This window comes from Schistocerca serialis, chromosome 5 (genome assembly GCF_023864345.2).
Source record: "Schistocerca serialis cubense isolate TAMUIC-IGC-003099 chromosome 5, iqSchSeri2.2, whole genome shotgun sequence".
In the NCBI taxonomy this organism is placed as follows: domain Eukaryota; kingdom Metazoa; phylum Arthropoda; class Insecta; order Orthoptera; family Acrididae; genus Schistocerca; species Schistocerca serialis.
Window position 1 is genome coordinate 717,875,779 of NC_064642.1, and position 25,257 is coordinate 717,901,035.

Here is a 25,257-nt window from a genome sequence, read left to right on the forward strand (position 1 = left end):
GTTAACATCCAGTATTGATTTAAGTGTCAGGAAGTCATTTCTGAAAGTATTCGTATGGAGTGTAGCCATGTATGGAAGTGAAACATGGACGATAACTAGTTTGGACAAGAAGAGAATAGAAGCTTTCGAAATGTGGTGCTACAGAAGAATGCTGAAGATTAGATGGGTAGATCACATAACTAATGAGGAAGTATTGAATAGGATTGGGGAGAAGAGAAGTTTGTGGCACAACTTGACCAGAAGAAGGGATCGATTGGTAGGACATGTTCTGAGGCATCAAGGGATCACCAATTTAGTATTGGAGGGCAGTGTGGAGGGTAAAAATCGTAGAGGGAGACCAAGAGATGAATACACTAAGCAGATTCAGAAGGATGTAGGTTGCAGTAGGTACTGGGAGATGAAAAAGCTTGCACAGGATAGAGTAGCATGGAGAGCTGCATCAAACCAGTCTCAGGACTGAAGACCACAACAACAACAACATCTGGGAGTACGCATTAGGAGTGATTTAAAATGGAATGATCATATAAAGTTGATCATCGGCAAAGCAGATGCCAGACTGAGGTTCATTGGAAGAATCCTAAGGAAATGCAATCTGAAAACAAAGGAAGTAGGTTACAGTACACTTGTTCGCCCACTGCTTGAATACTGCTTAGCAGTGTGGGATCTGTACCAGATAGGGTTGATAGACGAGATATAGAAGATCCAATGGAGAGCATCATGCTTCGTTACAGGATCATTTAGTAATCACGAAACTTATGGAGATGATAGATAAACTCCAGTGGAAGACTCTGCAGGATAGACGCTCAGTAGCTCGGTACGAGCTTTTGTTGAAGTTTCGAAAACATACCTTCACTGAGGAGTCAAGCAGTATATTGCTCCCTCCTACGTATATCACAAGAAGAGACAATGAGGATAAAATCAGAGAGATTAGAGCCCACACAGAAGCATACCAACAATCTTTCTTTCCACGAACCGATAGAGGTACTCAAGGTTCCCTCCGCCGTACACCGTCAGGTGGCTTGCACAGTATGGATGTAGATGTAGAAGTGGATGATAAATGTTGCAACCACAGGAGAAAAAACTGAAATGACCCTGATTTATGGAGAATGTAGGGGAAATGTTGAGGCTCTGTTACCTTGTACACATAGCACTTTCCAGAGAAAGCTCACTCTTGTTTGTTCTTTTTTATGAGGTTTTGGATGCCTTTATGTTTTATGGCATCATACAGATCAGCAATTGGAAATGAAGTAAACATGTTACAGCAGAAGCTAATGAAGTAGCTGTAATAACAACAGTGCACCACAACACATGGATAAACATCCAGCAGCTGCACTCTGCTTTCGATATGCCCATAGGTAGTATTGTTACACTACTGCATCATCATAAGTATCATCCATAACATGGGTCACTGCAACCAGAACTTCTTGATGTAAATTTCCATAACTGGGTAGTGAATTGGCACTATTTTCTGATGAGTCTACAGAGACAAACGATGGTAGCATTAACCAGCACAACATGCGTTACTGGAGTGTAGACAGTCCCCACTGGTTACAGCAAGCTGACCATCAATGACTGTGGTCAGGTAATGTATGGTGTGGATTCATGGGGAACAATCTCATTGGTTCATATTTTATCAACAGCACATTGAATGAACACAAGTATCAAACATTTCTGCAACAGGAACTGGAGGATGTTCACGTGGAGTTTGACAACATATGTGGGTTCAGTACGATGGTTGCCCAGCACATTATGCAATTGAAGAACAGGAGGTATTAGACAATGTTTACACTGAATGGAGGTTCGGCAGAGGTGGCCCTCTTAATTGGTGTGTTATGCCACTGGATTTGGTGTCACCTTATTTCTTTCTGTGTTGATATTTAAAAGATAAGGTGTACCAGCAAATGCGAACAGGCCATGAAGACATGGTTGACCACATAAGAAACGCCTTAGCTGACATTCCCACAGCTGTGCTTCTGTTCTGTGTATGACAGTTTGAAAAGTGTATCACTAAGTGTATTAGAGTTGATGGTATTATGTTTGAACACTTACTCTAATTGGAAAAAGTAGAGTAGCGTTTGCCTCGAGCCACAGACACAGTGGCGCATTGAGTAGCCTCTGTCCGATATGACAGAGGAGTACAACATTGCAAATGGGGTTTCCAGTTAGAAGTTATGAAATACTGGTCTGCCCTAATCTGGCAGCATGGAGGTGAGGTCCCATGTACCCTTGGATCCTCAAGGGACATTGAATAGCATGTCATAAATTATGATTTTGTATCCACTTACATTCCTCCAATTACAGAACCACCTGCGGCAAAGTGAAGGAAATGCTTGGGACAAAACGTGTGTAGATTTTGCTGTAAAATCATAATCTGCAACAAAAAATGGAAGTTCCCATTGAGGATTTCTAAGTTACCCCTACCCTATTTCCACACGAGGTTGAGTATGGGTGATTGGATGTCCTCCTCTGAGACAAATTGGAATCATAACTTTTTTTGATCTAATGTGTAGTTTTTGAAATATTTCAGTGTCTTCACTTAAAATCAACAACCATCTGGCAATTTCAGATTGTTCTCTGATGATTTGGAAAATCTTCTGAATTGTCTAAATAGTCAACCAGAATACACATTACTTCAATGTTAATTTCAAGGATAGCAGTACAAAAGGGCAGCATCTGGTTAATCTGTTAAAAATGTGTAATATGGATATATGTGTAGAGGATCTCACCAGGTATGCCAGAAAAAGTGAAACTACTATTGACCAAATATTCACTGATAAATCAAAATGTGCCTTTAAAGCTGAGGTGTTGGATACAGGTTTGTCTGACCATCATGATTTTTTAAAAATCTCATAAGAAATGTAAAAATCAAAAATATGTAGAGAGAAGATTAATTAATGATGACAGCATTAAGATCTTTAATCTCATGTTAAGAAATGTAACCTGGGACATGGAAACCAATGGTTCAGTAAATATAAAATTCAGCATGTTCTTGTCCAATTATAAATACTGCCATTATATTTCATTCCCTATGAAGAGAATGAACATTAACAAAAAATTAAACATGTAGATTACAAGCGAAATCAAAAATTCATCAGACTGTCTTTAAATGCTATATAGGTGTGCAAAGCAATATACTACCTTGAAACCAAATATGAAGTACTATAGGTATACGGCAGCTATAGTTGCGGAAAAAAAGAAGCACAGTGATTCATATATCAGAAAGGAGAACAACAAAATGAAATAAATGTAGGAAGTTGTGAATGATCTTACAGGCAAACATGATAAAGCAAACAATAAAACACAGAAATGAAATTGTTGATGATCCACTTTGAATAACTATTATATTTAATGATCATTGTAGTAGTGTAGCTCAAAATCTGGTCACAGTAAATATAAACCGAAGATGAAGGTAAAAACTCCAATAAGTCAAAGGATAATGTATCTATATGCAGTAAGGTGAATACAGGGTTATAAATACAGAATCAAATAGAGGAAATGCTGGAGTAGGTTTAATAATGATTAAAAAAATAAGAGTATGGGTAAACTACTACAAACAGCATAGTGAATGCATTATTGTGGCCAAGACACACACAAAGCCCATGCCTACTACAATAGTACAAATTTATATGCCAACTAGCTCTGGAGATGACAAAGAGATTGATGAAATGTATGATGACATAAAATAAATTATTCGGATAGTGAAGGAAGACAAAAATTTAATAGTCATGAGTGACTGGAAATTGACAGTAGGAAAAGGAAGAGAAGGAAACGTAGTAGGTGAATATGGATTGGGAGTAAGAAATCAAAGAGGAAGCCACCTGGTAGAATTTCGCACAGAACATAACTTAATCAACTTGGTTCAAGCATCATAAAAGAAGGTTGTATACATGAAAGAAGCCTGGAGATACTGGAAGGTTTCAGATAGATTATATTATGATAAGACAGAGATTTAGGAAGCAGGTTTTACATTGTAAGACATTTCCAGGGGCAGATGTGGACTCTGACCACAATCTATTGGTTATGAACTGTAGATTAAAACTGAAGAAACTGCAAAAAGGTGGGAATTTAAGGAGATGGGACCGGGATAAACTGACTAAACCAGAGGTTGTACAGTGTTTCAGGGAGAGCATAAAGGAATGATTGACAGGAATGGGGGAAAGAAATACAGTAGAAGAAGAATGGGTAGCTTTGAGGGTGGAGGAAGCAGAGGATCAAGTAGGTAAAAAGAGGAGGGCTAGTAGAAATCCTTGGGTAACAGAAGAAATATTGGATTTAATTGATGAAAGGAGAAAATATAAAAATGCAGTAAATGAAGCAGGCAAAAAGGAATACAAACGTCTCAAAAATGAGATTGACAGGAAGTGCAAAATGGGTAATCAGAGATGGCTAGAGGACAAATGTAATGATGTAGAGGCGTATATCACTAGGGGAAGATAGATACTGCCTACAGGAAAATTAAAGAGACCTTTGGAGAAAAGAGAACCACTTGTATGAATATCAAGAGCTCAGATGGAAACCCAGTTCTAAGCAAAGAAGGGAAAGCAGAAAGGTGGAAGGAGTATATAGAGGGTCTATACAAGGGTAATGTACTTGAGGACAATATTATGGAAATGGAAGAGGATGTAGATGAAGATGAAATGAGAGATATGATACTGTGTGAAGAGTTTAAATCAAACAATGGAAAATCCTGGATGGAATGTAACAATACCAGAGAAGGAAAGTTGCTACTCACCATATAGAGGAGATGCTAAGTCGCGATAGGCACAATAAAAAGATTCACACAATTAAAACTTTCTGCCATTAAGGCCTTTGTTAGCAGTAGACACACATACACACATGCATACACATACACTCACATAAATGCAACTTGCATACACATCTGCAGTATCTGAGTGTAATCTCAGCTCTCTGAGACTGTGTGTGTGTGTGTGTGTGTGTGTGTGTGTGTGTGTGTAGTTGTGATAGGCACAATAAAAAGATTCACACAATTAAAGCTTTCTGCCATTAAGGCCTTTGTTAGCAATAGACACACATACACACTCACACACATACACTCACATAAATGCAACTTGCATACACATCTGCAGACTCAGAGTGTGGTCTCAGCTCTCTGAGACTGTGTGTGTGTGTGTGATATGGTGAGTAGCAACTTTCCTTCTCTGGTATTGTTGCGTGAAGAGTTGAAACAAGGCCCCGGTAGTAGACAACATTCCATTAGGACTACTGACAGCCTTGGGAGAGCCATTTCTGACATAACTCTACCAACTGCTGAGCAAGATGTATGAGATAGGCAAAATGCCCTCAGACTTCAAGAAGAATATAATAATTCCAATCCCAAAGAAAGCAGGTGATGAGAGATGTGAAAATTACCAAACTATTAGTTTAATAAGTCACAGCTGCAAAATGCTAAAGCAAATTGTTTACAGACGAATGGAAAAACTGGTAGAAGCCGAGCTTGGGGAAGATCAGTTTGGATTCCGTAGAAATGTTGGAACATGTGAGGCAATACTGACCCTATGACTTATCTTAGAGGATAGATTAAGGAAAGGCAAACCTATATTTCTAGCATTTGTAGACTTAGCAAAAGCTTTTGACAATGTTGACTGGAATACTCTCTTTCAAATTCTGAAGGTGGCAGGGGTAAAATACAGGGAGGGAAAGGCTATTTACAATTTGTACAGAAACAAGAAGGCGGTTATAAGAGTCAAGGGACATGAAAGTTTGGGAAGGGAGTGAGACAGGGTTGTAGCCTATCCCTGGTGTTATTCAATCTGTATATAGAGCAAGCAGTAAAGGAAACAAAAGAAAAATTTGGAGTAGGTATCAAAATCCATGGAGAAGAAATAAAAACTTTGTGGTAATTCTGTGAGAGACAGCAAAGGACCTGGAAGATCAGTTGAATGGAATGGACAGTGTCTTGAGAGGAGGATATAAGATGAACATCAACAAAAGCAAAACAAGGATAATGGAATGTAGTCAAATTAAGTCATGCAATGCTGAAGGAATTAGATTAGGAAATGAGACACTTAAAGTAGTAAATGAGTTTTGCTATTTAGGGAGCAAAATAACTGATGATGGTCAAAGTAGAGAGGATATAAAATGTAGACTGACAGTGACAAGGAAAGTGTTTCTGAAGAAGAGAAATTTGTTAACATCGAGTATAGATTTAAGTGTCTGGAAGTCGTTTCTGAAAGTATTTCTATGGAGTGTAGCCATGTATGGAAGTGAAACATGGGTGATAAATAGTTTGGACAAGAAGAGAATAGAAGCCTTTGAAATGAGGTGCTACAGAAGAATGCTGAAGATTAGATGGGTACATCACATAACTAATGAGGAGGTATTAACTAGAACTGGGGAGAAGAGAAATTTGTAGCACAACTTGCCTAGAAGAATGGATCGGGTGGTAGGACTAGTTCTGAGGCAGCAAGGGATCACTAATTTGGTATTGGAGGGCTGCGTGGAGGGTAAAAATCGTAGAGGGATTCCGAGAGATGAATACACTAAGCAGATTCAGAGGGACATAGGTTGCAGTAGACACTGGGAGATGAAGAAATTTGCACAGTATAGAGTAGCATGGAGAGCTGCATCAAACCAGACTCTGGACTGAAAACCACAACAACAACGTACAGTAACACCCAAAGAAGTACAAATGGCTATCTGTAAACTAAAGAGGTAAATGACTTATGGAGTTCATGGTACCCTGACAAAATTATTGAATGTAATTCTGATAATGTTGTCTCTCAACTTGTGGACTTAATCAGTGACTCCTTTGCGGCTGGTGTATATGCAAGTAAACATACACTGTCAACAGTAATACCAGTTTATAAAAGTATTGACAAGTTTGACATTAGAAATTTTAGGCCATTTATTATCTGCATTTTCAAAAATAACTGAAAGAATAATGTATGATTGATTGCTAGACTTCCTAAACAAAGGCAACGCACAGAATGGTTTGAGAAAAGGCAAATCAACACGAATGACTGTCTTTAATTTCTTAAACCTTGTTTATGAAGCTATTTAGGATAATGAACTAATTTGTGAGTTGTTTTTGGATCTTTCCAAAGTTTTTGCCCTTATAAATCATAATCTCCTACTTTTGAAATTACATATTTATGGTGTTTGGGGCATTTTCTATGTGTGGTTCAACTCATATTCGTATGACAGGAAACAAAAAGCGCAGATTTTTCAGGATGGTAATGTGTATCACTCTGAAAACAAAAAACGTTCATTACAGGGTGCCCCAGGGCTTGGTGTTTGGTCCCTTGTTGTTTTTGGTTTTTATTAATGATCTACTGCAACAACTGTCAACAGCTGATACTATATTATTTGCTGATGATACCACCTTCTCTATAAAAGGAAAGAATGATTATGAGTTGCTGCAAAAAACTGACAAAACTGTAGAAGTGGTTCAAAATGGCTCTGAGCATTATGGGACTCAACTGCTGAGGTCATTAGTCTGTATAAGTGGCAGCAAAATGATTTAAAGATATCTGTCTAATTGTTAATGACAAGAAAATTATATGGATTAACTTCTACCATATAAGGAACAAAAATAGGACCAATGGAAAGTCTACATTAGGAAATAGCCAAATTCAGTAAAAGAATCCCATTCAGTTTTTAGGATTATGGGTTGAAGAACATCTAAGAAGGGAAAAAAAACCATGCATAACAAAAAACTGAGCAAATTCTGTTATATTAAGAATCCTTAAAGACTTGCAATGCTGAAATAGTGTTAAGTGCATATTATGCCTATACACGTAGTCCGCTAAGGTATGCTGTATTATTCTGGGAAAATAACTCTTTTGCAAAGCAGTCTTTTAAACTTCAAAAGAAAGTTGTTGGATTAATAAAAGATGTTGCTGACAGAGAATCATATAGAGGTATTTTTAATGAATTAAAAATCATGACTTACCATCTCTATTTATGTTTGAAAGTATAGGCATCATTAAGAGTCATAGAGAGTTTTCAGCATAGAACAGAGAGATCTACAATTATCAAGCAAGAAATAGGGATGACTATCACAGGGATGCACAGAAAAACAGCATATAAAGACAGTTTCATTTACAAACCAAAATTGCTCTACAGCCAGATAACATCAAAAAATACCAAACTTTAATATGAAAAAAACTAAAAAATCTACTAATGAACAACAGCTTCTCCAGTATTATTGAACATATGAAATACTGTTAAAATCTGTAGATTCTGGCTCATAATCGCTCTAAACAAAAGTTCATAATTATCTAAGTATTCCTAGGTCAAATTAAACTCCTTTCACTAATGTACTCATATGTCTAACTATGTACCTATCTTTTCAACATCTACATCTACATCTATACTCCGCGAGCCACCTTACGGTGTGTGGCGGAGGGTACTTATTGTACCACTATCTGATCCCCCCTTCCCTGTTCCATTCACGAATTGTGCGTGGGAAGAACGACTGCTTGTAAGTCTCCGTATTTGCTCTAATTTCTCGGATCTTTTCGTTGTGAACATTATGCGAGATATATGTGGGCGGTAGTAATATGTTGCCCATCTCTTCCCGGAATGTGCTCTCTCGTAATTTCGATAATAAACCTCTCCGTATTGCGTAACGCCTTTCTTGAAGTGTCCGCCACTGGAGCTTGTTCAGCATCTCCGTAACGCTCTCGCGCTGACTAAATGTCCCCATGACGAATCGCGCTGCTTTTCGCTGGATCATGTCTATCTCTTCTATTAATCCAACCTGGTAAGGGTCCCATACTGATGAGCAATACTCAAGAATCGGACGAACAAGCGTTTTGTAAGCTACTTCTTTCGTCGATGAGTCACATTTTCTTAGAATTCTTCCTATGAATCTCAACCTGGCGCCTGCTTTTCCCACTATTTGTTTTATGTGATCATTCCACTTCGGATCGCTCCGGATAGTAACTCCTAAGTATTTTGCGGTCGTTACCGCTTCCAATGATTTACCACCTATGGCATAATCGTACTGGAATGGATTTCTGCCCCTATGTATGCGCATTATATTACATTTATCTATGTTTAGGGAAAGCTGCCAGCTGTCGCACCATGCATTAATCCTCTGCAGGTCCTCCTGGAGTACGTACAAGTCTTCTGATGTTGCTACTTTCTTGTAGACAACCGTGTCATCTGCAAATAGCCTCACGGAGCTACCGATGTTGTCAACTAAGTCATTTATGTATATTGTAAACAATAAAGGTCCTATCACGCTTCCCTGCGGTACTCCCGAAATTACCTCTACATCTGCAGATTTTGAACCGTTAAGAATGACATGTTGTGTTCTTTCTTTTAGGAAATCCTGAATCCAATCACAAACCTGGTCCTATATTCCGTAAGCTCGTATTTTTTTCACTAAACGTAAGTGCGGAACCGTATCAAATGCCTTCCTGAAGTCCAGGAATACGGCATCAATCTGCTCGCCAGTGTCTACGGCACTGTGAATTTCTTGGGCAAATAGGGTGAGCTGAGTTTCACATGATCTCTGTTTGCGGAATCCATGTTGGTTATGATGAAGGAGATTTGTATTATCTAAGAACGTCATAATACGAGAACACAAAACATGTTCCATTATTCTACAACAGATTGACGTAAGCGAAATAGGCCTATAATTATTCGCACCTTATTTATGACCCTTCTTGAAAATGGGAACGACCTGCGCTTTCTTCCAGTCGCTAGGTACTTTACGTTCTTCCAGCGATCTACGATAAATTGCTGATAGGAAGGGGGCAAGTTCTTTAGCATAATCACTGTAGAATCTTAAGGGTATCTCGTCTGGTCCGGATGCTTTTCCGCTACTAAGTGATAGCAGTTGTTTTTCAATTCCGATATCGTTTATTTCAATATTTTCCATTTTGGCGTCCGTGCGACGGCTACTAAGTGATAGCAGTTGTTTTTCAATTCCGATATCGTTTATTTCAATATTTTCCATTTTGGCGTCCGTGCGACGGCTGAAGTCAGGGACCGTGTTACGATTTTCCGCAGTGAAACAGTTTCGGAACACTGAATTCAGTATTTCTGCCTTTCTTCGGTCGTCCTCTGTTTCGGTGCCATCGTGGTCAACGAGTGACTGAATAGGGGATTTAGATCCGCTTACCGATTTTACATATGACCAAAACTTTTTAGGGCTCTTGTTTAGATTGTTTGCCAATGTTTTATGTTCGAATTCGTTGAATGCTTCTCTCATTGCTCTCTTTACGCTCTTTTTCGCTTCGTTCAGCTTTTCCTTATCAGCTATGATTCGACTACTCTTAAACCTATGATGAAGCTTTCTTTGTTTCCGTAGTACCTTTCGTACATGATTGTTATACCACGGTGGATCTTTCCCCTCGCTTTGGACCTTAGTCGGTACAAACTTATCTAAGGCGTACTGGACGATGTTTCTGAATTTTTTCCATTTTTGTTCCACATCCTCTTCCTCAGAAATGAACGTTTGATGGTGGTCACTCAGATATTCTGCGATTTGTGCCCTATCACTCTTGTTAAGCAAATATATTTTCCTTCCTTTCTTGGCATTTCATTATTACACTTGTAGTCATTGATGCAACCACTGACTTATGATCACTGATACCCTCTTCTACATTCACGGAGTTGAAAAGTTCCGGTCTATTTGTTGCTATGAGGTCTAAAACGTTAGCTTCACGAGTTGGTTCTCTAACTATCTGCTCGAAGTAATTCTCGGACAAGGCAGTCAGGATAATGTCACAAGAGTCTCTGTCCCTGGCTCCAGTTCTGATTGTGTGACTATCCCATTCTATACCTGGTAGATTGAAGTCTCTCCCTATTACAATAGTATGATCACGAAACTTCTTCACGACGTTCTGCAGGTTCTCTCTGAGGCGCTCAACTACTACGGTTGCTGATGCAGGTGGTCTATAGAAGCATCCGACTATCATATCTGACCCACCTTTGATACTTAACTTAACCCAGATTATTTCACACATTTTGTGCCATATATGTGGATATGAAATTCTACATGTTATTATACCTATTTAACTACAACATTTAACACTTTAGTAAAATCGGCTAAGATGTTTCAGTAACTTTTCAGCACTTTATCTATTTTCTCTATATGTATGAACAAAATTTTATTTTCTTATGCCTAATTAAGCAGGAAACTGTTTTGTTACTGTAGTCATTAAGATGTGTTGATAAGAAAGCATCAGCCGTTATGAAATATTATTGCATAAGAAGATGAGTACCACAGTTGCCAAAGTGTCGCCGGCACGGTAGCTCAGTGTGTTCGGTCAGAGGGTTAGCAGCCCTGTGTAATAAAAAAACTGAGCTAATCGATCAACAACGAACTTAAACGGATGTCTTATGACGTCCGCCCCGAGCAGATGCAATGAACAAAAGCAAACAAAGTGAGATTTAAAGAAAACAAAAAAAAAGGTGTAGACTGTTGCATGGAAGGTCATGAGTTCAAAACTCATCTGAAGTGTATAATTTTAATTTCTATAGCTGGTTTGAGTATGTTCTAAAAGTATCCACAAATGGCAAGAATCATTGTACTGGAATATTCTGTAGCTGTATTACAAGTATATCTTATGTGTTCTGGCTGGAGCCAGATCACGCTGCGCTCTTGTGTGTGCAAGTGCCGAATAAAGGTTTGTTAAGTGAAGTTAGTGTTCGTCATTCATCTGCTTACACTTTCTTCTACATGACAATATTACTAGTTATATGTGACTTCATTTTATACATGAATATAACTATGTAAAATTTTATACTGTTTTCTACTTGGACAAGTCCAATATCATGAACTTAATAAAATGGCCACTAAATAAATAATTAAAAATGAATAAATAAATAAATAAACTTAGTAAAGGACCAAAACAGTGAAGGAGTTTCCACGAGATTTTTTTCCTCCTACAGAAGCTGTTAGCTACCTTAAAATTAGTAATACTGTGTAAAAGCTGAATACAATCTTCTGTTAACCAATGTTCATTTATGCAGATTATTTTGGTATATTTACATACTCTGAAAGCAAAATTTTTAGGCTCACTTGTTTTAATGTATTTAAGGTTTGATAGTTCTGTTGCTAACCCATCAATATTCCAGTGCATCAGTAGATCATTTTTGTGTGCACATGCATCCTTTCACATGCATCCTTTCTAATGCCAATAATTAATTTATGCAAGAATGTCATGTAGGTGAGATACAAAAGTTATTCAATTAGCTAAATGCTACATTACAAATTTTTTCCTGAGAATGATAGTGTTTTCTGCCCATGATTTTACTACCAGTATTAAAGAGACAGAGATCAAATTAAGCCACATTCCCTATGCAATTGTAAAGAAAAGAAAACATTTTTGTAAAGTTTAATTTGTTATTTTTATTGCCTAAACTGATGAAAAGATCATAACTGTTCTATATAAATAGTGCATTACGGGATATTGACTACTGTGTACGACAATATTGAAATGAGTACTTAGCTTTATTGTCCTTAGAACTCCGACTTTTCTCTCTGATTTATAATATGGTAATATTTCTTAAGCTACAAATGTACAATAACTGAACTTCTAATTAACTATCACATTTACAGCAGTTTTTTAAACACCTAAATTTAACAGCACTCACAAGTTTTAGTGATGTTTACAGTTCCAATTGTGCCAAACTGCCTCTAATTGATATAAATATTCATTTTTGTAATTAAATATTTCATTATTGAACATGCATTTTTTGTTTGATTTTATTCCTTATTTTTTGCTTTGTTTAATCAGAAAGATATTTACTCATTGATTGTTTTACAACAGGGTTGAAGATATGAATAGCGTTGTCAGAGCTGCAGAGCTTGAGGAAGTGACAATTGATGGAAACCCTGTTGCTCTCGGAGGTGATTGTGTCTCATTTTTAGTGTCCTACCTGCCAACTTTAAAATTTCTTAGTCATATGGAAGTAACTGAATCTGTTAGGAAAGCTGCAATGTCCTGGAGAAAGAATAAAGAAGCTTCAGATATGTTGGAAACAGCTAAAACCACTGAAATAGATGCAGAAATTAAGCGGGAACAGGTGATATCAAATGCCAGAACAAACTGGGAGTTATTGCGCTCACAGACTAGAATTGTGCCTGGGACCAACAGTTTGTGTGGTTCTTTAAGAGACTTAAGGTTTGAAACAGAAAATGATGTAACACATGAACGCTGTGTCCAGAGTGATTCAGGCATCAGTGTGGGATCATCCTCCAACAGCTCTTACTTCCAGAGTGTCAGCCACAATGTTCATGCTCATCCACTTTCTGCAGCCGAAATAAGGAGACAAAGATTTTCACGTAAAACCTGTTCACAGGATTCAGAGTTTTCTCAGACAACAAATTCTTCATCTGGAGCTGCCAGTATAGAATTTTTTAAGCTCCCTCCAATATTTTCTCCATTACTGTCAGGCACAGATAATCAGCAGGAAAATTTAGCTTCCCAGAGTGGAAAAGAAAGTGATGAATTGCTCACCAGAAATGACAGTTTGAAGCGTTATGATAGTCTGTCAAGTGTAGAGCCAAATGTGGACAGTTCAGTGAGCTCATTTCCCAGTGATACCAGCAGCAGCAGTGAGGAACAAGAGTCAAGTGAAGAAGCTGTCTCAGCATCTGAAGTGCAATGTAGACCAGGTGAGGTGACAAGCACCACCAGGAGTTCCACCCACTGCCAGAAACATACAGGTCACAGAGCACATACCCGAGTTAGCACAGCAAGAAATAGGCTAAAATTTTCAGCCTTACCTGGAAAGATACGTGAACAAGGTATGTAACAGGTGTCTGCTTTCATGAATTTATTTCAAATATTAAGCATGCCATGAAAACTGTAGTCATTAACCAGAAGTAGTGTTAAGATACATATTTTTAAGATTATTCATATTGCAACTAGTTTGAATTTTAGTGGCATTAAAAATTTTTCAGAATAGGTAAAGACCAAATGGGTAATTATATTCTCTGATAGAAACAGCATCATTTAAAAGCAAATGGTATTATTAGACATTAACTCATATAGCCTCTTCAAAAGATATGCAAGCACAAGATATGTGAAAGCACAGTTACCAGGTAAGATCAATGCTAAGTCATGTCTAATGCTAGATTAAGAGAGGTTCATCATGTCCCAGAGTTAAGCAGAATGTGCTTACTTAGAATAAACACAACACAGCACCCACTCTATTAAAAACAAGGTTAATGAAAAACTAATAACTAAATAAAATATCACTTACAACAAACTATAGGTCACCGACAAAGTCATATTGTGATGCAGAGAACTTTGATACTGAATCAAAGGATGAAAATTAAAGAGCAAGAAAAGAATGGAAGTATTGGCGGATTTAAAAGTAACTGATGAAGAAGGAGGAAATCAGAAACAAGAGGCTGAGGAAGTAGATGGATGCTGCCAGAGACATTTGAACTAAATGTTGAGGAAATTGGAGGAGCAACAGAAGTGGATAGAATGTATTGTACAGTCATTAAATATTTTCTCTTTGTGATATATTGATCACCGGTGTCATGTGATTTCATAGTGCAGTTGTGATGGTTGTCATATTATACTAAATCTCTTTGACCTTCCATCTGCATTTCACTTGATCATGCGGATAAAACTCTTTCAGGTTGCTTCACTACTATATTACAAAGTGATGGACCATGCACTATTGTTATCCAACCTATTAACTATGGAATAAGGGTTACTGTCCTATTAGTAACTTTTCATTAAGATTATTAAAATGCTAAAACAGACTGCTATGAACTGATTGCATGTATAGCATTTAACATCCACCTTGAAAGATACCACTTACTATTCTATGGATAAATTATCACTCTGTGTTGACTCTGTCCTTAGAATTATATATTATTTAATAAATAAAGCTTAGGAAAACCAATCAATCTTTGGAATTTCAGATCTAGATGTAAGGGAAAGATTAGAAAACACAAAAATTACAAGCAGTGATGGTGGTATTCATCAATAAAGCACAATATGCCTGAATAAGAAAACACATTACTATGAAAACCACTTGAAAAAATTGTTGCATTTTCAAGTGAAACGTGGTAATCATTCTTTAAGTATTTAGGTTACTGCTATACATATTTCTGTTGTTGGCTAACAAACGGCGTCCAAAATTTCACAAAGATTATGTCGTAAATAGTGGCCAACTTTGGAACACTAGCTCAAACAAATCAAGCCTGTTAATTCAATTCTAGTGCCCTAATACATCTATTCTTTCCGTTCTTATTTATTTACTTTTGCTGTGTCAGTGATCATTGACTGACTAAATGTTTGAACTACTCGACAACATCTGTTCATATTTATAGAAAAGCTTTCACATTATTCTAGTGTAATGTGAGGTTACAGTTAAAAGTTACACTTCTCAAAATTTGGTGTTGCTACAACGGGCATGTAAGTACCCATTCGTACAGCAAATCATCCCACACATTCATTCACAAACAGATGCCTCCAGTTCCAAACATAACAGTTTGATTACTTCCACATCATTAGAGACATTCCAAAAGGGGAATATAATATTACTATAGAATTATAACACAGAATTTCTTGGTAGGAGATGAAATAACAGTGCTCCTTATTTTTTATGTATTTTATTTAGGCATCAGTCTTCTGACCAGTTTTCCCACCATTAATTCCTCTCTTAAGTTGTTCGCGTCATATCAGATTAGTGCTAGCACCATATACCCTCGTTTATTTGTTAGATGTATTCCCATCTCTGTCTCCCCCTACAGTTTTTACACTCCACAGCTCCCTCTAATACCATGGAAGATATTCCCTGATGTCTTAATGCATGCCCTATAATCCTGTCCCTTCATCTTATTAGTGTTTCCCTTGTGATCCCCTCTTTGCCAGTTCTGCAGAGAACCCCTTCCTTTGTTATCTTATCAGTTCACCTAAGTTTAAACAAGTTTCTATAGCACATCTCAAATGCTTGAATTCTCTTCTTATCCAGTTTTCCCCCAGTCCATGATTCAGTACCATACAATTCAGAGCTCTAATCACAATTTCTCTGAAATTTCTTCCTCAGTTTGATACTAGTTGAATTCTTTTGGCCAAGAATTCTCTCTTTACATGTGATAGTCTACTTCTAAAGTCCGCTTTTCGTTGTCTATTGTGTGCTACTTTACTTCCAATGTAGAAGAATACCTTAACTTATTCTGGACACCAGTTTTAATGCTAAGCTTATCACTAATATCATTTCTGCTACTCTTCATTACTTCTGTCTTTCTTCAGTTTACTCTCAATCCATATTCTGTACTCATTAGACTACAATGGAACCTTGCATAGTGAGCCTAATTCATTCCAGAATCTTACACATAGTGCAAAACACTTATTAAGTGAAACAATTAATCCCGTATAAATTAATGTAAAATATGATAATGCATTCAGTGCAAGAACAGGACTAAATGTGTTATCTTATTCATGCCAGTTATTCAAAGAAAATTATACATACAGTATTATGTATGTTATTATTCATGATACATAACTGACTCTTCTGTACTAGGAAGTTATCTATACTCATTTGTTTCTGCTGACACTTCAACTCTTGGCAAAAATGCAACACAGCATAATCATCAGATAAATTCATAGTGCACATAGCCACTGCTTCATTACGTTGATGATTTTTAATGTACAATGCAACCAATTCCCATGCTTTCAGGGTGTCTCATATTGAGGCAGAAGATTGCTGCTTTGCTGTTACTGCCTCTTCCTCCTCCCCCTCCTCCTCTGAAGAACTCCGCTCCACAATTTCCTGCTGCAAAACACACTGAAACTCCATAAGCTCTTTGGTGGTCATTTCTTGGCTGTGATCTTCTTCAAGCTCATTGATATCATCATTGACTACTTCTAGTTCCATGCTCTTGGCCAAATATTCAATCTCATTGACTACAGGCTCTGCAGGTACTGACTCAAATGCCTCAGAGTCACATTCTAGAATGCACTCCAGCCAAAGCTTCTTCCAAGAAGAAGTGAGAGTTCTCTTGCTAACCACTTCCCATGCCTTTTTGATCATCTTGATGCAGACAGCAATGATGAAGTGATATTTCCAAAACTCTCTGTGAGATCGGTAGCTTCAGTCAACTCAAAACAATGCTTGAAGAGTGCTTTAGTGTAGAGATTCTTAAAGTTAGAAATTATCTGCTGGTCCATAGTCTGGAGTGAGTGTTATTGGGAGGCAAAAATTGAACCTTGATGAAGTGAAATTCTTCAAGGAGGTGGTCTGGTAAGCCTGGAGAATGGGCAGGTGCATTTTCTATTACAAGCAAGACATGGAGTGGCAGATTCATCCCAAGCAAATACTTTTTTCTCCGGAAGACCAAACACCTCAGTGATTCAAACACAAAAAAGATCATGTGTCATCCAAGCTTTGTTGTTGGATCTCCATATCACATTTAACCTACTCTTCTGGATATTACACTTCTTGAAGGCTCATGTAGTTTCTGAATGGTAAACAAGCAATCGTTTAGTTTTCAAATCACTGCTTGCACTGGCACAGAATAGCAGTGCGAGACAATCTTTCGTTGGCTTGTGACCAGGCAATGCATTCTCCTCTTATGTTATAAAGGTACACTTTGGCGTCTTTTTCCAGACTAGACCTGTCTCATTACAATTAAAAACCTGTTGCAGCAGATAATGCTCAGAATCTATGAGCATCTGGAAGTTGCTGATGAAGTTCTCTGCTGCCTGCATGTTGAAGTTGTCTGCTTCACTGTGCCTCACTATGCTGTGGACGCTGGTGCATCTCTTAAACTTCTTGAATCACCCACAGCTTCCCTTAAACACTTCTTCAGCTACTGATGATCTTGGTGTCTTCCTAACAAGATCAACAAAAACCATTCTTGCTTTCTCATAAATGATGTTCTCATTAATAGTGCCACCTTGCAATTGCTTTTCATTTATCCATATAAGAAACAACCTTCCAAAATTATCCAGAATACAAAACCATTATTTAGAGACTCTTGTCACTACCTTTGAAGTATCTGTCTCCTTAATCTTGTCCTTGTTCTTGAGGATAGTGCAAATAATTGATGTAGATCAATTGTATGTGCATGCTAAATCAGCAACACTCACACCATGTTCATGTTTTTCAGAGATTTTAAGTTTCACTTATAAGGTCATTTTCTTTCTCTTATGGCTGTTTCCTTGTGGTTTTATCTCCAGGGACATTTCTAGAAAGGTTATTAAAATTTGCACACAAAAAAAAAGCACTGTGTATACACAAATTTAGAAAAACATGTAATCACAAGCTGCTCTAAGATGGTATCAGCAAAAGTGCTAAACCAATATTACAGTATGTACTAAAGACATTGTCATATGCCTCTGCTCACAATGAAATATGTTCTTATTGTTGAAGCTTTTTCCTGCCACGTATGAATGGTTCGTGATGTTACTCTAAATCGTCATCACTCATCATGGGAAACATCACTCAAGCAAGACATTTTTTTACAATTTCTTTTGCTTGTTATGCAAATTGCATGTTATGGGAGGCGCTCCTCAAGCAAGGCTCCACTGTATTCATTCCATGTAATAGGTCCTGTAATTCTTCTTCACTTTAACTGAGGATAGCAATATCATAAACAAGAAACTCATATCCAATAAGATAGAAATTGGAGCTGCATATAAGACTGTTTGGGCAAGACACAGTATCAGGGGTGGGCCTAAAATGATAATTGGATCCTTCTATTGCCCACCAGAGTTCTCTCCTGATGTAACCCAAAACTTTAGAGAAAACCTTAATTTACTTGTATGTAAGCTGTCCAACCACACTGCAATCATCAGTGGAGACTTTAATTTTGGTAGTGGCAGGTGTAATACGACATCCTGTGGAACTTCACTAAATGCTTTCTCTGAAAACTATGTAGAGCAGATAGTTAGAAACCACACTTATGATGGGGATATATTAGATATATGGGGATATATTAGATTACTGGAGGGCAGCATGGAGGGTAAAAATCATAGAGGGAGACCAAGAGATGAATACACTAAGCAGATTCAGAAGGATGTGGGCTGCAGTAAGTACTGGGAGATGAAGAGGTTTGCACAGGATAGAGTAGCATGGAGAGCTGCATCAAACCAGTCTCAGGACTGAAGACCACAACAACAACAACATATTAGATCTAAACGCAACAAATATACCTGGCCTCTTTGAGGATGCCCACATCAAAACTGATATATCAGTGACAATGAAAAAGTTGTGGCAGCAAAGAACAACTAAAACAAGCAGAAAGATCTATATTTTCAGGAAAGTAAATAAAAATTTGGTAGTGTCGTATCTCAATGAGGAACATGGAACTTTCAGCACAGGTCAGGAGAATGCAGAGGAACTATGTCTCAAGTTTAAAAGAATAGTTGACCATGCATAGGACAGATATATACCTGGTAGAACACTTCATAATGGGAGGAAATCTTGATGGTTTAAAGTCATGATAAGGAAACTTCTAAAGAAACAGAGATTACTGCTTAATAGGTGTAAAACCAAGCGTAGGGCTGTAGATAGAGAGGTGCTGAATGAAACACATTTAGCTATTAGCTGCCCACTATCCTTCCCACCCCTCCTACCGTGGTATTCCGCTGTCCACCGAACCCTTTGCAATATACTCGTCCATCCTTACACAACCCCTGCTCCCAGTCCCTTACCTCACGGCTCATACCCCTGTAATAGACCTAGATGCAAGACCTGTCCCATACATCCTCCTACCACCACCTATTCCAGTCTGGTCACTAACATCACCTATCCCATCAAAGGCAGGGCTACCTGTGAAACCAGTCATCTGATTTACAAGCTAAGCTGCAACCTCTGTGCTGCATTCTATGTAGGCGTGACAACCAACAAGCTGTCTGTCCACATGAACAGCCACCGACAAACTGTGGCCAAGAAACAAGTGGACCACCCTGTTGTTGAACATGCTGCCAAACATAATATCCCTCATCTTAATGACTGCTTCACAGCCTGTGCCATGTGGATCCTTCCCACCAATACCAGCTTTTCTGAATTGCACAGGTGGGAACTTTCCCTGCAATACATCCTATGTTCCCATAACCCTCCTGGCCTCAACCTTGGTTAGTCACTGTCCTCACCCATCCATCCCCCTCCCTGTTCCCATTCCAGCACTACACAGCCATTATTTCACCACCACACCCAGTCTTTTATTTTCTCTCCTTTCCGCTACTTACCCCCTCCCCCCTCCACACCTCTCCTGCCCTCCACCTAAACTGCAACACTTCACTGTCTGCCACTCCCACCATACTATCCCTCCCCCCCCCCCCCCCCCTGCCCCAGCCTCCTCCTTACCCCCACCCAGTCGCCACTCCCATCATGCACTGGTGCTGGTGTTCACAGTGTGGTCTCAGCTCTCTGAGATTGGCTCAAATGGCTCTGAGCACTATGGGACTTAACATCTATGGTCATCAGTCCTCTCTGAGATTGCAGGTGTGTGTGTGTGTGTGTGTGTGTGTGTGTGTGTGTGTGTCTCCTGCTGACAAAGGTCTTAATGGCCGAAAGCTTTAATTGTGTGAATCTTTTTATTGTGCCTACCGCAACTCAGCATCTCCGCTATATGGTGAGTAGCAACTTTCCTTCTCTGGTATTGTTACATTCCATCCTGGATTTTCCATTGTTTGATTAGCTATTAAGAGAGCAGTTCATGATGCCTTCAATAACTACCACAGCAATATATTGTCAAGTGATCTTTCGCAGAACCCAAAGAAATTCTGGTTGTATGTAAAGGCTGTTAGTGGCACCAAATGTAGTGTCCAGTCCTCACGAATGAGACAGGAACTGAAATTGAGGTTAGCAAAGCAAAAATCTGAAATGCTTAACTTCATTTTCAAATGTTTCTTTACAAAGGAAACCCCAGGGGAACTGCCCCATGATGAATGAAAGATGACTCAAATAAATATTAGTGTCAGTAGTGCTGAGAACAACTGAAGTCATTAAAACTGAACAAAGCTCCAGCACCCAATAGAATCGTTATCAGATTCTATACTGAATTTGTGGCTGGGTTACCCTCTCTTCTAACAATAACCTATTGTAGATTTCTTGAACAAAAAACTATGCCCAGTTCTTGGGGAAAAAAGACAGAGATCATACCTGTCTACAAGTGATCCACAAAACTACCATCCAGTATTCTTGACATCAATTTGTTGTAGAATCGTAGACCATATTCTGAGCTCAAACATAATGAAGCATCTTGAATAGAATGACCTCCTCAACACCAATCAACATGATTTTGGAAAACATTGATCATGTGAAGCCCAACTCTAACTTTTCTCACATGACATACTGAAAGATTTTGATCAAGGCAGTCAGGTAGATGTAGTATTTCTTGATTTTCGAAATATACCAGATCTACACTTATTGTCAAAAATTTGACCATATGGGGTATCAACTACAACTTGCGACTGGATTGAGGACTTGTTGGTGGGGAGGATGCAGCATGTTATCTTGGATGGATAGTCATTGTCAGATGTAGAAGTAACTTTAGGTGTGCCCAAGGTAAGTGTGTTGCAACCCTTGCTGTTCATGTTGTGTATCAATGGCCCTGCAGACAGTATTAATAGTAACCTCAGACTTTTTGCAGATGATGCAGTTATTTATGATGAAGTACTGTCTGAGAGAAGCTGCATAAATATTCAGTCAGATCTTGATAAGGTTTCAAAGTGGTGCACAGATTGGCAAGTTACTTGAGATGTTCAGAAATGTAAAATTGTGCACTTCACAAAACGGAAAAACATAGTATCCTATGACTGTAATATCAGTGATTCAATATTGGAATCAGCCAACTCATATAAATACCTGGATGTAACACTTTTTAGGGATATGAAATGGAATGATCACATAGGCTCAGTTGTCGGTAAAGTGGCTGGTTGACTTTGGTGTATTGATAGAGTACTGTGGAAGTGCAATCAGTCCACAAAGGAGATTGCTACAAATCATTAATGTGACCTGTTCTAGAATACTGCTGAAGTGTGTGGGACATGCATCAAATAGAATTAACAGGGGACATTGGACATATACAGACAAGGACAGCACAAATTGTCACAGGTTTGTTTAATCCTTGGGATAATGTCACAGAGATACTGAAGGAACTGGACTGGAGGACTCTTGAAGATAGACGTAAACTATCCCAAGAAAGTCTTTTAACAAAGTTTCAAGAACCAGCTTTAAATGATGATGCTAGGAATATACTACAGTCACCTAAGTATCGCTCACAAAGGGATCAAGGATATGATTAGGATAATTACTATATGCACAGAGGTATTCAAACATTCGTTCTTCCCACACTCCATATGTGAATGAACCCTAATTAGTGGTACAATGAGAGCTACTCTCTGCCATGCACCTCATGGTGGTTTGCAGAGTATAGAAGTAGATGTAGATGTAGCAGATCAGGTTGACTTTGTACCCTTATTTAACATGCTTATATCAGTAGCAACATTACAGTTGCAGATCATTGGAAGGTCTTTTATGTGGGTTAAGAACAAGAGTGAGCCCAGTACTGATCCTCGTGGGACACTATGGGTTATGTTCTCCCATTTTAATCCTTTTTTATGTGTATGACACAACCTGTCAATGAAACACTTTGTTTCCAGGTATGAAAATAAGACTCTGTTTATACAAGATGGGTGTCATTAATCTTTCAGCACTTTAGTGTACCAGGTACAATTTTATGATCCATACAAAGACCTCTGCAGGTTTACAAAATATACTACCAGGATAATTTTTCTTGTTTAGCTTATGATTTCCCAGTTTTGGAATCAGATGCTTAGTATTCAAAATTACTGCTGTATTCAAAGAAATAACATCATGTAAGACCAATTAATTGAAGAAGATGAGAGTACAATAGAAAAATATACTTATACTTTTTAGTCACCCAGTACAATTTTCATTGCTTGAGTTTCATTGTAATTTTTCATGCTCCTTGTAATCCATTATTAAGTATGATTATCTGGTTGTTGGTATTTTAAAACAATAATTTCCTTCAAACACATTTTTGACAAAAGACACCTTGTTATTCCTGAAAATTGAACATTGTACTTATTAGTCAATGACCATTCTACAATTACATCTGCTCTCCAAAAGCTGTCACATATAGCAGCTATCTCTCTCCATAAACTCTCTCCAAAATCTAACTTAAAAAATGAAACATTTTTCAAAATTTTTGTAAAATGAAGACCATAGATAGTAGACAATAACTGAATGTTTAACAACAAAATTAATCTACAAAATGCATTGACTATTATTACAATTCAGATTTATCTTTTAGCAAAACAGTTCATTAATGTGTTTCATTTTCCAAGAAAAATTTTAGTTTTTATTCGTAGACTTTGATTTGATACTTTTCGCAATTGTAATTTTTTTTAAGTTTCAGTTTAATAATTGCAAAAGCTCTAATTAAATATTTGATGTACAGAAAATTACTTTATTCAGTTTACGAGTTTTTGGATAAAATTATACAAAAAATTACAATTGGATTGAAATCCATATGACTACAACACTAACTTGGATAGACAGAACCAACCACGAATGAACCGGCCTATGCTCTATGTCACAAAAACACAAACTGGACTGACTGATACCACTGTTAACATTACAAGCTCTGCCAGAATTTCATTTGCGAGGTCTTTTACTGCTTTCTCTGTGGAGAATCTCTAACAAAACCCAAACTGAGAGGAATGTAACAAGTTCTGCTCAGATAAATGAGTCAACATTGTATCGTAGGCTACCTTCTCAAAAACTCCTGAAAAGTGATGGAAGGAGTGAAATAAATCTCTAATAATAATAATAATAATAATAATAATTATTATTATTATTATTATTATTTCTTTTCTCAGACGTTAAGTCTGGTCAAAAATAGAAAGTGACGCAGACCTTGATCAAGCGTGACTTCCTTTTAACTGTATGGTAAGTAAGCCTGCTCCAAATTTCTCTTTTGTTTTCTTTTTTAATATGTCACATTCTTCTGTACCACACCACCTTTACAATTTCTACTTCTATATCACCACAAATTACATTGTTATTGCCATACATAAAAACACATACAATCATATCAGTGGCATGACCACTACTACCTCATTCTGCAGTACTAACAATATTCCAAAGAGTTTACAAATTTTGTTGGCAAATGAATCTTCACCAATTTATATCATTATTTTATAAATGAATCCAGAAGTAAATTTAATAAATATTGTCAGATTATACAATTAATAATAGAAATTTTAAGTGTGCCAAAATGTTGTAATTTCAAATGTTTCTAAAAGAAAAGTAATTTTAACCGTACATACAGAGTTAGTAGATATCAACTGTAAGAAAGTAATTACTTTTTATACATTTTAGCTTGAAATATACCACATCATATACAGTTTTTAGTATGCACATATCCTTACAATACTTGCTCATCGTATTTATAGTGCATATGTTTTTCAACAGATTTCAGGCTGAGGTATCTGCATGCATATCCCATTTGAGCTTGTCCTGGACTGTGATTCCCAAGAATTTTGTCCATTTTTCCCCTTTTTAGCCGGCCGGAGTGGCCGAGCGGTTAAAGGCGCTACAGTCTGGAACCGCGCGACCGCTATGGTCGCAGGTTCGAATCCTGCTTCAGGCATGGATGTGTGTGATGTCCTTAGGTTGGTTAGGTTTAAGTAGTTCTAAGTTCTAGGGGGCTGATGACCACAGCAGTTAAGTCCCATAGTGCTCAGAGCCATTTGAACCCATTTTTTTCCCTTTTTACAGTGTCACTTCCTATGGAAAATTTCATAGCAAATTGTAGTTGTTTCCAGGTGTTAAATTCCATTATTACAGACCTTGAAGCACTTACATTTAGATGGATTTTTTTGAAATTCTTGACTACTTTGTTGATTACACTATTGCACACCACCTCCAGACTGTCAGAGGTTTTGTGTTTGCACATAACTTATGCATCATCTGCGGACAATATTTTTTTAGAGTTAGGAGAACAGTACTGTACAATAAGGTGACAGAAGTCATGGGATAGCGATATGCACAGATACAGATGGTGGTAGTGTGATGTGTACAAGGTATAAGAGGGCAGTGCATTGGCAGAGCTGTCATTTATACTCAAGTGCCTCATGTGAAAATGTTTCCAATGTGATTATGGACGCACAACAGAAATTAACAGATTTTGAATGCAGAATGGTAATTGGAGCTAGATGCATGGAAAATTCCACTCCAGAAATTGCTAGGGAATTCAATATTCTGAGATCCACAATGGCAAGAGTGTGCCAAGAATACCAAATTTCAGGCATTACATCTCACCATGAACAATGC

At 37.7% G+C, this 25,257-nt stretch overlaps 1 protein-coding gene across 1 annotated transcript in view; it reads left to right on the forward strand.

Annotated features, from left to right (window-relative positions):
• Nucleotides 1–25,257, forward strand: part of LOC126481538 (leucine-rich repeat-containing protein 49-like) — a 148,524-nt gene that overhangs the window by 75,029 nt on the left and 48,238 nt on the right. Inside the window, exon 5 of the mRNA XM_050105352.1 lies at nucleotides 12,750–13,729. Coding sequence (XP_049961309.1) covers nucleotides 12,750–13,729 — 980 coding nt within the window. The remainder of the gene's footprint in view (nucleotides 1–12,749; nucleotides 13,730–25,257) is intronic.